The sequence below is a fragment of the Protopterus annectens genome, chromosome 2.part2 (assembly GCF_019279795.1).
Source record: "Protopterus annectens isolate FY-2018-M chromosome 2.part2, PAN1.0, whole genome shotgun sequence".
Classification (NCBI taxonomy): Eukaryota; Metazoa; Chordata; order Ceratodontiformes; family Protopteridae; genus Protopterus; species Protopterus annectens.
In genome coordinates this window covers 1,130,786,483-1,130,799,247 of record NC_056730.1, presented here as the reverse complement: position 1 = coordinate 1,130,799,247, position 12,765 = coordinate 1,130,786,483, and the positions used below count along the sequence as shown (strand labels likewise).

At 41.7% G+C, this 12,765-nt stretch overlaps 1 protein-coding gene across 1 annotated transcript in view; it reads right to left on the bottom strand.

Moving 5' to 3' along the window:
• Positions 1-4,756: 4,756 nt before the first annotated feature.
• The window catches only part of SMC5 (structural maintenance of chromosomes 5), a 3,018,525-nt gene continuing 3,010,516 nt past the window's right edge, over positions 4,757-12,765 (bottom strand). The window contains exon 28 of the mRNA XM_044064368.1: positions 4,757-5,621. Within this exon, the coding sequence (XP_043920303.1) occupies positions 5,475-5,621 (147 nt within the window). The 3' untranslated portion in view covers positions 4,757-5,474. The remainder of the gene's footprint in view (positions 5,622-12,765) is intronic.

Here is a 12,765-nt window from a genome sequence, read left to right as displayed (position 1 = left end):
CAGGCAGGGAATAAGAGTTATTATTGTTTCCAGGCTGTGGCAATGTTGAGTCCAAACACTTTTAGATACCACTGTAGCTTCCTCATATGCAGTCTTGCATATGGAATTAGTAGGATGCAGGATGCCATGAATCCCAAAGCCTGCAGAATTTTTCTTGCAGGTAGCTGGGTCTTTGTTGCCATCATTTGACAGTAATGAGTCACTTGCCTTTGCTTGTCTGGCGTGAGATAAGCCATCTGGGCAGTTTTACTTAAGCTTGCAACCAGGAATATTATTTCTTGAGAGGGCACTAGTTTTGATTTCTTTTCATTTACTGTGTACCCTAGGCAAATTAGTAATCTTTTTACAAACGCCAGATGCTTTAGTAGAATGTCCTTGCTCTCTGCTTGAATAAGGCAGTCGTCCAAGTAGGGGTATATTTGAATTATTTTTTGTCTGCAAAATGCAATTACTGGTGCCAGGCATTTTGTGAAGACCCTGGGCACAGTAGATAAGCCAAAGGGCAGTGCAGAGAATTGGTAATGCATTGAGCCAGCTATGAATGTGAGGTATCTTCTGCAAGATTGTCTGATTGGGACATGCAGGTATGCCTCTTTGAGATCCAAAGTAACTAGCCAAGCCTTCTTGCCCAGCATGGGTAGAAGTTGCTGCTGTGTCAACATTTTGACTTTTGGAACATCCAGGAAAGTATTTAGAATTGGCAGGTCCAGTATTGGTTTCCAGGCTTTGTCCTTTCTGGGTACCAAGAAAAGTCTTGAATAAAAACCTTGCCCCTGTTCTTGCTGTGGTACTTTTTGAATAGCTATCATGTCCATGAGAGCAGAAATTTGTTTTTGTGCCTCTGCCCATTGATTTTGTGGCAGGTCTGGCATACCTTTTGGCCTTGATAGGGTGTGGAAGTGGAACATGTAACCCTGAGAAACAATATTCAGTACCCATTTGTCCTGGGTGATCATGTGCCAATTTTGTGAGAAAAGTGCTAGTTTTCCCCCTAATGGTGCTGCCAAAAGGTAAGTGCTGGGCATTTGTAGAGGGAAGTCATTGGGACTGTTTCCTATAAGGTTGTGATTTGTCTTCTCTGCCTTTGGGGGCTGAAGCACCCCATTGTTTAGGTCTGTATGGGCCTTGGGGCTGAGATCTGCCTCTTGGGCGTCTGTATCTGCCTCTTTGTGGCCTGTCTGACACAGGAAAGGACCAATTTTTAGAAAGCCAGTTCCTGCTAAATCTAGGTGGCTGAACCTGTAAGAAATCCTTTACTGTCTGCATTGATTTTGCTTTATCCTCCATTTTCTTTAACACCTCTTCTGCCTTAACACCAAAGTATCATGCTGTAATGCAGCATCCAATAAGTTTGCTTAACATGATCAGGTAAACTTTGTTCTTTTAACCAACCATGCTTTCGAATGACAGAACCTGTAACTGCGGCTCTACAGGAAGCCTCTAATGAATCAAAACCACACTGCAAAGTGTGCTTTCCCACTTGTTCAGCTGCATGCAATAAATCCTGCATTTCCTTATTGTCAAGACATTCTGAGCTTGTAAAAGCATTTTCTGTTTTAGCAAAGACATTAGGTATTGTTGATATTTAAGCATGTGAAACTGGCAGTTTAAAGCCTGTACAGCAAAAGTAACAGAAGTGTAAACTCCCCCCCCCCCCCCCATCTATCCAGTGCTCTAGAATCCCTATTAGAGGGAACAGGGTTTTTTGCAGTGGAAGCCTTGACCCCTTTGGGACCCTGAGAAATTGTTTCTGGGTCAGCAGCAGGGTTTTTATAAAGATATTTATGAGAGTATGGGACCCTGTAGTACCTATCTGGCTTGACTGTTGCAGGGGGTAGAGAATCAGGAGACAAAATGGATTCAGAAAAAACATCAACAACAATATCTAGTATAGGGGGGATAGCAAGGGGCCTGTGCTGAGGCAGTAAAATAAAGTCTCTGAGCCTTTTCTTGGATTCTGAATAATCCTAGCTCTCCCAATGGAAATGCACCCTCATGGTGTGCAAGGTTTCCCCAAAAGAGTAATCCTCAGGAGGAGAGGCTGAAGGGATAGATTCTTCAGCATCAGAGTCCTCATAGGGAGGAAGAGAATATCCCTGTTCTGAAGAGGAATCAGAGGAAATAGAAACCTGGTCAGAGGAGTCATAATCAGTGTCTTGCCTAGGACTTTTATCAGGAGGGGGATGGGAACTCCTGATCAAAGTAATTAGGTCCTCGGCCATTTTAAGCATCTGCTTCTTTGGCACGGATGACTGTCCAGGAGAATGCTGTACTTGTTTCTTTGTTTTTAATGGTGTTTTAGACATTGCCTTGGCTGCTGAAGTGGACTTGATAGTAAGCTGTGCAGGTCTGAAAACACCCTCAGAAGCCGATGCCTGCTCAGCAGCTCTGGACCCATCTGAGGGAATAGTTTCCGTAGGCCCAATACCTTGAGTTTCCAGAGGCCTAGTTGTCTCCACGTAGGAGTCGGAGGCGGCCTGTGGCTCTGAGGTAGCGGGTGTCAGGGGCTGCGAAAGTGCCTCACTGAGAACCGGTGAACCGACGACTGGCCTAGAAGAGGCTTCATCATCGGTTTTGGCCCTTGGATGCCTGTCCTTTTCTTTGTCTTTGCGTTTTTTATGAATACCAGTCTGTTGTTCCGACGGCATTATATAGTTAAACCTTCGGCCAAAGTAATGTAAAGCAAAATCAAACAGACGCTTAATAGTGCGTTGGTTGAATCTAGCACAAAACCGACAACTAGCAACGTCATGGTCAGGGCCTAGGCAAGGAATACAGTAAGAGTGAAAATCCTTATGAGGTATTTGCTTCCCACAAGAAATACAATTGTTAACTTTTACTGACATCGGTCTGGAGCAAGAAAAAGTTTCCCCAATGGGGTACTTAGCTTTACTGAAGACTTTGGTTCTGAAATTCAATTTCGAAAATCTCAGGAGTCGGCCAACCGGCACTTGTGAACTGCTTTTGCTTTGGGCACCGCGCGGCAGGAAAGACTGAAGAAAATGGCGTCAGCTGCATCTTATATACCCCTGGCGCACTGACGTAATGGGAAAAGGCGACAGCAACCGACGCCAGACCAGGACTTTGGAATTCGGGCTGACTGCGGGTAGACTGCCAGCAGGATAACCCAAGTGTAATGACTGCAACAGTGAAACACAATGAACATCAAAAATTTGCTTAAGATACTGCATGACTTTATCTTGTATCTTTCTTAAACAGGTCAGCAGCAGCAGGACTAAAGATTTTGGTCGTCCATAGGAGCAATTAAGAGCAATTAGGAGCGTGACCTTAATATCAAAAGGTAAGGCCTAGAGGTGAAGCCAAGAGTACTTACTCATAACTGAACCTGAAGCAGCAGCTCTGGAAGATTCATCAGCTGCATCACTGCTACATTTGATAGAGTGATGGGCTAACTGTGAAGTAGAACTCAATAAGGAAAGAACAGCAGTCTTGTTTTCAGAGTCAGGAAGGTCTGGCAAGACCCCCAAAGTTGAGGCACAAGTGCTAAAGTATACTTGGTCATATGGGCTTGAATTTATGGTCCTGAAAGCCACAGTAGCAGACATATAAACTTCTCCCCCCCAGCTTCTTCACAGCCTAACTGCCTTATATCAGAAGGGAGACATTTGGGGTTAGGAGTTGGGAATCAGGAATCACATAAGCATTTGTGAACGTATCCAACAAAGCATCCAAAACAGAAGGAATAGCAGAAGGTTTAGGAGATTCCATTTTAAACAGCTTATAATACTTCTTTTGAATGTCAGAGACCTGGGAGCAATCCCACTTAAAATGCTCCATCATGTGAACAACAGTGTCCCTAAAGGACAATTCCTCAAAGGGAGAATCAGGACTCATGGAATTCTCTTCCTCTGACCCATAGTCTAAGGGTGAAGTAATTTGCGAAGAATAGGTCAAAGATTCATCCCCTGAATCCAACTCCTCAACCGAGAAATCAGATTCCCTAGCTCTTTTGGCTGGAGTAGAAGACAAGGAGAAGAAGGGCGGATAATTCCAGGTTGGGGGAGGGCCTTCAAAGCCATCAGAGCACTGAACAAACTCTGGGTAAAGTTCTGCCATTCTTTCTGAGGATCTTTGGCAATGAGAGGAATATTTTTGGCTTTCTGCTTCTTTTTTTTTTAATGGGATGTCAGACTTTACAAACCTAGGGGCTTCAGAGCCATGTCTAGATTCTAAAGGTATCAGAAACTTCTTCTCTAACAAGAATCAGGAGAATCCCCCTTGGCCATTCGGAAACTATCAGCTGTGGTTCCTCCTCAATGTCTGTGGTGGACGTTTGCATAGCCTCAGAGGACGTGTGAGAAGCAGGTTCCATACTGACTTCCGATAGGGCTGTGGCACAGGAAACTGCTGTCAGCACCGCACAATCTTCAGGGTCTTCATCCACCTTGACAGAGATGTTCAGTGGAGGCTGGATGGCAGCATACTCCAACCGAGACATTTTAGTCTTCTTTTTGATAGATGACTTTACCTCAAGGCAGGAGGATTCGGCCATGGAACCCGTCTCAAGGTAGATGGACAAAGAAGACAGATGGCTGTGAAGAGTTTTCAGAACAAAGGCTTGACAAATAGCACACTGGGTATGATTGTGCATAGCACCTGAGCAGAAAAAATACTTCTTGTGATGATCTTTAGGGTGAATTCACCTTGAACTAAACAAAAACAGTTCCTCCTAATGGTATATTACCATTTTTGATACAAAGTGTTATTTGCAAAACAAGTATATTTCACCAAGATATTTCAGAACTCTAGCAACTTGCTGTTTTTAATGTGGAAATTCAGTTACATACGTTTAGTTTTAAGCTCGGCATTCTTCTTATATCAGATGGGTAAAGATGCCTCAATACATCTATCCAAGAGAGACTGAAATTCAGAGAAGACAGAAGCCTCAAGTACATTTGTTGGTACACTATATTTCTGATTATCAATAAGACTGGCATCAGCAACTGCTGTTGATGTAAACCCTGAATGTGGAGATGTTATTAGGAGCCGTGATGCTCAGCATCTACTTTTACACTTTTGCCTAAAGAATGAACAAAAGTCACATTACCACTAATAAATACAGTTACGTTTACTCAACATTTTCAAACAGTTTCACACAGAAAGTAGGCCGATTAAGTAAATGCTTAGATTAATGTTTAGTGACCAGAACAAAACTAACACACAGAAACTAATGGCAAATGAGCATCACTAGGCATTATCCTATTCAGTTTCCAATAATAAACTGCAAGGGCATCATTTGAAGTAGTAACTGTGCAGAAAAAAGTGGCAGCGTTTCACTATAAAAATATAACAGTAAAGGTAATCAATTTATGGAATTCGTTGACAGGTTTTCTGCAAAAGTTCAGGATAAGCTGAACAAATTCAACAGTTCTGTTTCCTGTCTTTGTAAGAATACAAAGTCTTTTCATGGAAATTATACAGCTGTAATAACTCTTTTTGCATCTGTGATTCCTCTACTGGTCTACTGTTGCATCTTGCTGGACTCGCTTTCTTCGTCTTAAGAAAGCTTTCTGGTTCCACTTGGATGAAGTGAGCATTTCTGGTCCATTGTGTACAAATAACACAGTCATATTGTCTGCATAGGTCAACAGCTGAAGTAACTGCCATAATGAAAGAATAAAGAATTTTAGTTATGCTGGTAAAAAACAGTCTGCCGGCTTAAAAAAAATCTTAATGCATTCCCTTGACTGACATGTAAATCAGCAGGTTATTCATTCAGTTACACAAGTCATCAGTCATAACTTGCAGATCTATTAAAAGTCATCTTTCTTGATACTGGTACTCAAACAGCACATGTCTGACATGCTCATACAGCTAACAACAAATCTGCCAAACTTCACTTATCTACTACTAAATCAGTACAAAAGACCTGCAGGTTAATCTATGCATTCAACACTGTGTCTCATGTTTAAGCTGGTGCTTCTTCTAATTGTCATATCATTCTTCATGATCCTACCCCATCACTGTTACTTTCTTTTCTTATTCTTAACACTTACTTCTGAGCACGTCTATATTTTACATACAATTTTTCCCCTCTAGTACTACATCCAAAAAGTTATCTGAAATACCTCCACCTTACCTCTGTTCTGAATTGTTTTACTCCCAGCTTGATCACCACCTTTCTTTAGGCATCTGCCTTGCTAAAATGTAAGGCATACATTCTTATGTAGAAAATGATCGATGAAATGACTTCCTTAGTAGATCAAAGACTGCCATCCTTTCTTCTTCTCTAATGTGTCATGTTTTGTGGATGCTCCAATGGTTTGAGATAGCACAATATGTAGACAGCTGAAACACTACGCCTAACCCCTCAGCTTAACTCACACCGAACAAGAGCACTTCCTGCATTTAATGAAAAAAGTCTACACTATTTATAAAGATATATGTATGTGTACATGTCCAAGTTAAAGGGAACTCGGACAGTAGCCAATGGATACAGGAAGCATACAAACACTGGAGGAAGGAGGGAGGGAGGGTATTTGCGACCTGTTAAGAAAGGATACTCACATATCAACTGATGTGGTAAGATCATCATCAAACACCAAAACACGCTAGAAATGTTCAAAACTAAAAGTTAAATATGACATGCTAAAGGACTTCAAACGCTCATGCTTCATGGAAAAGGACTAGTCTTTGCATCGCATGCCCAAGTCAAATCTATTTCTTTGCATGTTTAACTTACTAACCTAGTTTAATGGTTATGGAATTTCCAATCTTAACTGTACAGACTGTAGTAATGCTTGCCAATATGTGTTGTTTTCATATTGTAAGCATCACTTTTGTCTATGTACACCAGGCCTGTCATGTATTTTACAGTGTGCAACTGAGCTGTGGCTGACAAGGGTTGGGCAACGAGTCCACTTACCTGGTTATCAAAGTGAAATATAAAATAAACATACTTAATCTCAATAACAGGATACCCTCTTCTGTGGGTCTACAGTTGAGATGAATAAGCAGCAACCACCAAACAGATGACATGTAGATGTCCGCCAACAGGAAAGGCCTAGACGGTTGGATCTTGAAGTACTAAGTTACCAAAGAGTCAAAACCAATGCATGAAGAAGTAGTGACCAGTCCAGAGTAAAAACTTCTACAATGGAGATTTTTTTTGAAGCAAACACTTAAAAGCAGCTATGCACCTGGTAGAGAGACCTTTGACAGCAGCTTTGTTCAACTGGGTGATTTGCTGAATAAGGCAAAAGATAATGCAATTTTCAATTCTCCAGGAAAAGATCAGATTGACAATGGCCAGCCCTCTCCTCCCCTGGAACAGAGGAGACACATAGTTGCTCTGTGTTTTTAAACTAAAAAGTCATGTTGACAGTGACCACCCTGGGTACGAAATCTAAGACGACTCTCCTATCCCCACCCCACTCCAGTTTCTGTATGTCCTTGCAAACAAAAATGTTCTCCTAAGGAGAACCAACATGTTCAAAATGGAAATTGTCAAGCCTTTCAATCACAAAGTTGAAATCTTTAGGAAGGAAGGATTCTTGAAAACATGGTGAAGATTTAAGAGCCACTTTAAGAAACTGCTTTAACAGCTGATGCTAGCCCACAATTCTGTCCTCTACAATGCTATGGCAGCCAGAAATAGTTTCCATATACATTCTGGCCATGAGATACATAAAACGCAAGTTATATGGGGACCAAAAATAAGTCAGGTGCACTCACACACTGGGTAACTGGGGAGGGATAGGCAGGAGCGGCCTTAGGTCAACTGGTGCCCTAGGCAAAAGGGCTCCACGGCGCCCCACACCACACCACTTAGTGCCCCCATCCTGGTCTATCTACACCAAATAAATACTGGAAAAGTGCCCCTGCTACAGCGGCGCCCTAGGCGGCCGCCTAGTTGGCCTATGCCTAAGGCCGGCTATGGGGATAGGATATCTCCCACTAAAATGAAAAAACTTACCTGGAAGAGTATACATGTCAGCTGGAAGATTACTGGCAACTTCAACAAATTCTGACATGCCTCTAAACTGACTCGGTGGGATAAAAGGGTCTATGGCAGAAGCCAAGCCTCAAGATGGAGCTAATTGTTGGCACAACTATGGAGGATTGTTTTTGTTTTACTGGAAGTGTTCCTTAACTTAAGGGAATCTGGTAGCTTGAAACCACATACTTCTACATACCAACAGGTGATAAGGATAAAATTTAATCTCTCTTATCTGAAAACTTTGTTTCTTTATGGCCTTTTTGTCCCTGTGCCTGCTGTCCCCTCAGTCAGAAATGGTCCATTTATTCCCTTGCACTGGGAATTCCACCCAGTGCTGGGGCAAGAGCTGTCTGGCAGGGACTGTCAATTTGGGTAGCTAAGAGGATGCTGTATGCTTTCACAGAAGCCCACAGTGCCCTCTCCATGCGAGGGCATGGTTCCATGTTGAAGACCACCACCACAAAGTGGCCTGGTCAGCGTAACACCTACCACGAGCATCGCATTTGTGTCACTGTCACTTTCCTGAGGGATAGTGGCAATATGTGGCCATCTTTACTTCCACTGCTCCCTCAAGATGGGTACGGAAATCCTTCCTAGCCACTTCTGTCAGACACCAAAGCCAATAATTGAGCCTGAGCTGCCAGAGCTGTAATCAATGCTTTATTCCTCTATGCCACTGGAGCTAGCTTTCTCCTCTGAACTTTGTGATAAAGTACTTAATAGGGATCTCCCCTAACATGAAATGGAGAAAATATTCAACAGTAATTGCCAAGCTGTAACCATCTGAAATGATGAGACTTGTTAGTGCGAATCCCTGAATGTACAGACTGAATAACTGAAAATGTGGACTTGCATATATTAAGTCTGAAATTGCCACTTCTCAGAATATCCCTTTTTCTCTTCAGAACAGCAATCTTGGTGATGGTGTACATAAATGTGTGGGGTGCAGGGGGAGTAAAAAAACAACTTTGAAGAAAAATAAGCAGTGTTTGACATTCACTACTTTCCTGAATTTTTGGTCTTTTTCTCTTCAGCATTAGGGGCCTCAGTAATACGAGTCTCACTTTTCAATAAGGAGACAGATCTAGGAGAAACACACAAAATACACAAAATCTCCCATACAGCAAAAAAAAAAAAAGGTCAGTTTCTAGGATGCCTTATAGAAAGAAAACACAAACAAGGCAAAACTTCCAAAATCCTCAGCAACAGGAGAAACCATGAAGAAAGACTCAATGGGTCCTTGAGCAAATTTAACTCACCATAAATATAAACTGCTAAGAGGGTGATCCCCTGTGTATAGCTCTCTACCACACCTGCATTACCTCTAGATATAGAGTATGGCTGCATACCCCTTTGCTTGTTTAGGTACCATATGAAGAACTGACTTGTAAAGTGGACACCAGGAAAGGTGCTATAAACCACTTTCCCTCCACAGACCTCAAAGGCAGTAATTCATGAAGAGCCTTACGTAGGGGGAAACCAATTCTTTACAAATGCGGAGGAGTCCTGAAGAGCTCCACACCTTGCTAGTGAGTAAACTATCTCCACAACTTCCACAGTCAGTGGATAATGGAGACTCCACTTATAAGGTGAGGGGTACCCAACTCTTTTGAAATGTGGAAGAGTCCAAATGATCTCCAATCCCTGTTAGAGAACTGCCAGTCAAGACCTGCAATGAGTTTGGCTGCGGGGACTGAAGATCAACTTTAAAGCTGGCAGTGACTGTCTTCTCCATTCTATGAGCTGGTAACACAGGGGCCTGACACCAAAGATTAGCTAGAAAGATAGACTGAGCGATAGACAGGTAGACAGATAGGAAAAAATTCTGAAAGTATGTGCTGACAATGCAGCCACTAACACCAACAGTCCACTGCAACACCCAAGTCCTCAGTTATATAAAAGGTACCATTAAGACCATGACAGCCTTCAGACCTAGAAGAGGTAGGAGGATCCATGCCTAGACCCTGTGCTGCCTCTTTATCCTGAATGCCACAGCCATGACCTTCTGGGTCCCTTCAAAGATGGAACACCTGATTCTAGAGTGTGTCCAGTTCTTCCTCAATGAAAACAATCCTCTGAGGACAGATAAGTTCATGACATCATCCTAACTACTGCAGCCATGCGAATGTCCAATCCATGAACACAGACTGCCTTCTTCTATAGGTCCTCCACTACCAAAGCTAGTATAGTGGTGAACACACTGTGGTGTACAGAATAGATCAAAAGTAATACTGTATAACGAATGTGGTGCTACCCCTGAATAAAATGAAGGAACCACCTGTGTGGACCCCAAAAGCTGATGTTCTAAAAGGCAGCCATGTCTGTCAACACTATCAAGGCTAACTGCAGCAGAAGGTACATGGACTAAGGAGCCAACATCAGAAAGGTACAGTTGTGGAAGAACTTACCATTCAAACAGATCACTGTTGCAGTAATGCTAACTGTTGGGATGCATCCTGCCAGGGATACTGTATGTCCACAGACAGTCTACAAAATTTCAGCAGCACCCTTCTCTCACGAAGTGTGATCTAAGACCTATGCATGAGACCATGTGCTGGGACTTAAGGGATGTACAGGTGTGAAAATCCTCACACAGCTTTCTTACCCAAAGAAAGAGACTGAGGCTAATGCTTTAAGGGGATAGACTTGGCTAATAACAGAAGAAAGGGGAGATTGTAAATAAAAAACTCTACCTTGGATTAGGTTAAAAGAGGAGGCAAACAGTCAGAAATAAGGGGGAAGTGGGAGGATGCATAGACTGCACAGTAATCTATTTAAATATCGGTTAGGGTAAGTTCTTGTACTATTGCATTATGTCCATCATTAGATCACTACCACAGTAATGCTGACTGATGAGACAGTTCTCAAAGCTTTCAAGAAGATGGAATAAAGTGTTTGGGAGGCAGAACTGGAATCCAGGAACACAGAATGGTTCTGGCAAAACCTGTTCTGGCTACAGAAAATGCATCTATTTGGCAATATTCTGCAAAGGTGCAAATGGAAGACCACAGTTCTGGAGTCAGCACCCTTGAAAACAGCAGCAAGAGTTATAGAACGTGCATTGTGACCTTGGAGGAATTTGCCATGGAAGAAACAACAGAAATGAACGGCAAGAGAAATCAATGTAGATATGATTTGTTTACAGACTGGGAGACCCTGCTTTTTCCTTCAAAGGAAATGAACAGTTGCTAAGACTTTTCAAATGCTTTCAGTCTTATCATGGGTGCTTTAACCATAGGCCATGGGGAGGTGCACTCCCCCACAACACATACCTGCCTATTATATATATTATATGCATATACATACATACATATATATATGTGTGTATTGTATAATATACTGATACACACATATATATATATATATATATATATATATATATATACATACATATAAACACAGACATCTATAAATATATAAACGAAGAAAAAATCAACTGCCTGTGTCAAGAAATTAATGGTCCAAGGTTTGCTGCTGTGTGTATGAATGCTTTGCCAGAAACTTTACAGAAAACCTCTGAATTTTAACTATAAACAGCATCTCTAACATGATGACAATAGTGCTGCTGCTACCTCACAACCAAGCCAGTGACAAGCAGTTATCTACCAGGAAGGATTAAATGAACACTTTATAGATGCAACTTGATGCAAGCAATGAAACTATAACTATAAATTCAGTTCTGTAATGTGGGTGTTGGCCAGTAAATCTTTCCAAGCCAGCATGAGTTGAAAAGTTTTTTTTTTTTTTTTAAATACCTACCCTAACAGGGAAGAAGTTAATACGTTAGTCAACGTTGATAATTTAAAAAGTCCTGTCGCTGTGGTGCATGGTTAGCACTGTCGCCTCAGAGTAAGAGGTCCCTCCGGTTCGATATTCGACTGGAATTCCTTTTGTACGGAGTCTGCATGTCATCCCTGTGGTTGAGTTTTAAAGACATGCAGTAGGTGCATATGTGTGTGTACTTTCTGTGAAGGTTGGGCACTGCACTGGCAACTTCACATCATAAAAACTCCACTGTCAATCAATTTGCAGACCAGAGATTGGCTGTGATAACCCCTAACGGGAGGAAGCCGAAAGTCCTGTCAGGTAGGGTTACCTAACACTGTTCATATAGTTTTGCTATCTGCTTTTCTATTGCTGTTTTAATTTACTACATTTACCTCTTCAACCATGACAGAGTTCTGCCTTAATGATGCCACCTTCCCATACCTCTCAGATGTCCCTCATTGTGGCTCAATACTGTGCCACATTCCTCTTATTCTCTCTTAAAACAAGCAATTTTGGAACAGTTACACATAGTAAGTTACATCAATAATTAGAATTTTAAACTTATTTTATCTCCCCAAGTTAACAGCACCAATATTTTAAAAATTGTCCCTGACAGCCCTTGATTATTTCTGTATTTTTCCCTCATTCTGGAAGTAAAAGGTTAAGAGCTATCACCATAACACATTTATCCTGCTACACACAACCGGATAAGAATGAGCTGTGTTCTGGTGTTGACATATAGGTCCTGTTCATCACAGTAGTTGAAACAGTTTGTTGGCAATGTTTTAAAGATGTTTAAGTTATAACAAAGACAATCAGCCAAGTGTGGCTACAAAAAAATTGCAAGGAAGCAATTCATAATTCTGAACAAAGATCTGCTGTAATGCATTACTGTGCAATGCAGTAAATCTTCTGACACTGTACCACTTCAGAAGTGTACTTTGGATGAGTTTTAATATGTGACCAGACGTAAAAGACCAAGTTAGGTGGTATGAGTTACACTGCAAAGATGAATTATTACGCCTTCCTGAAAGGGT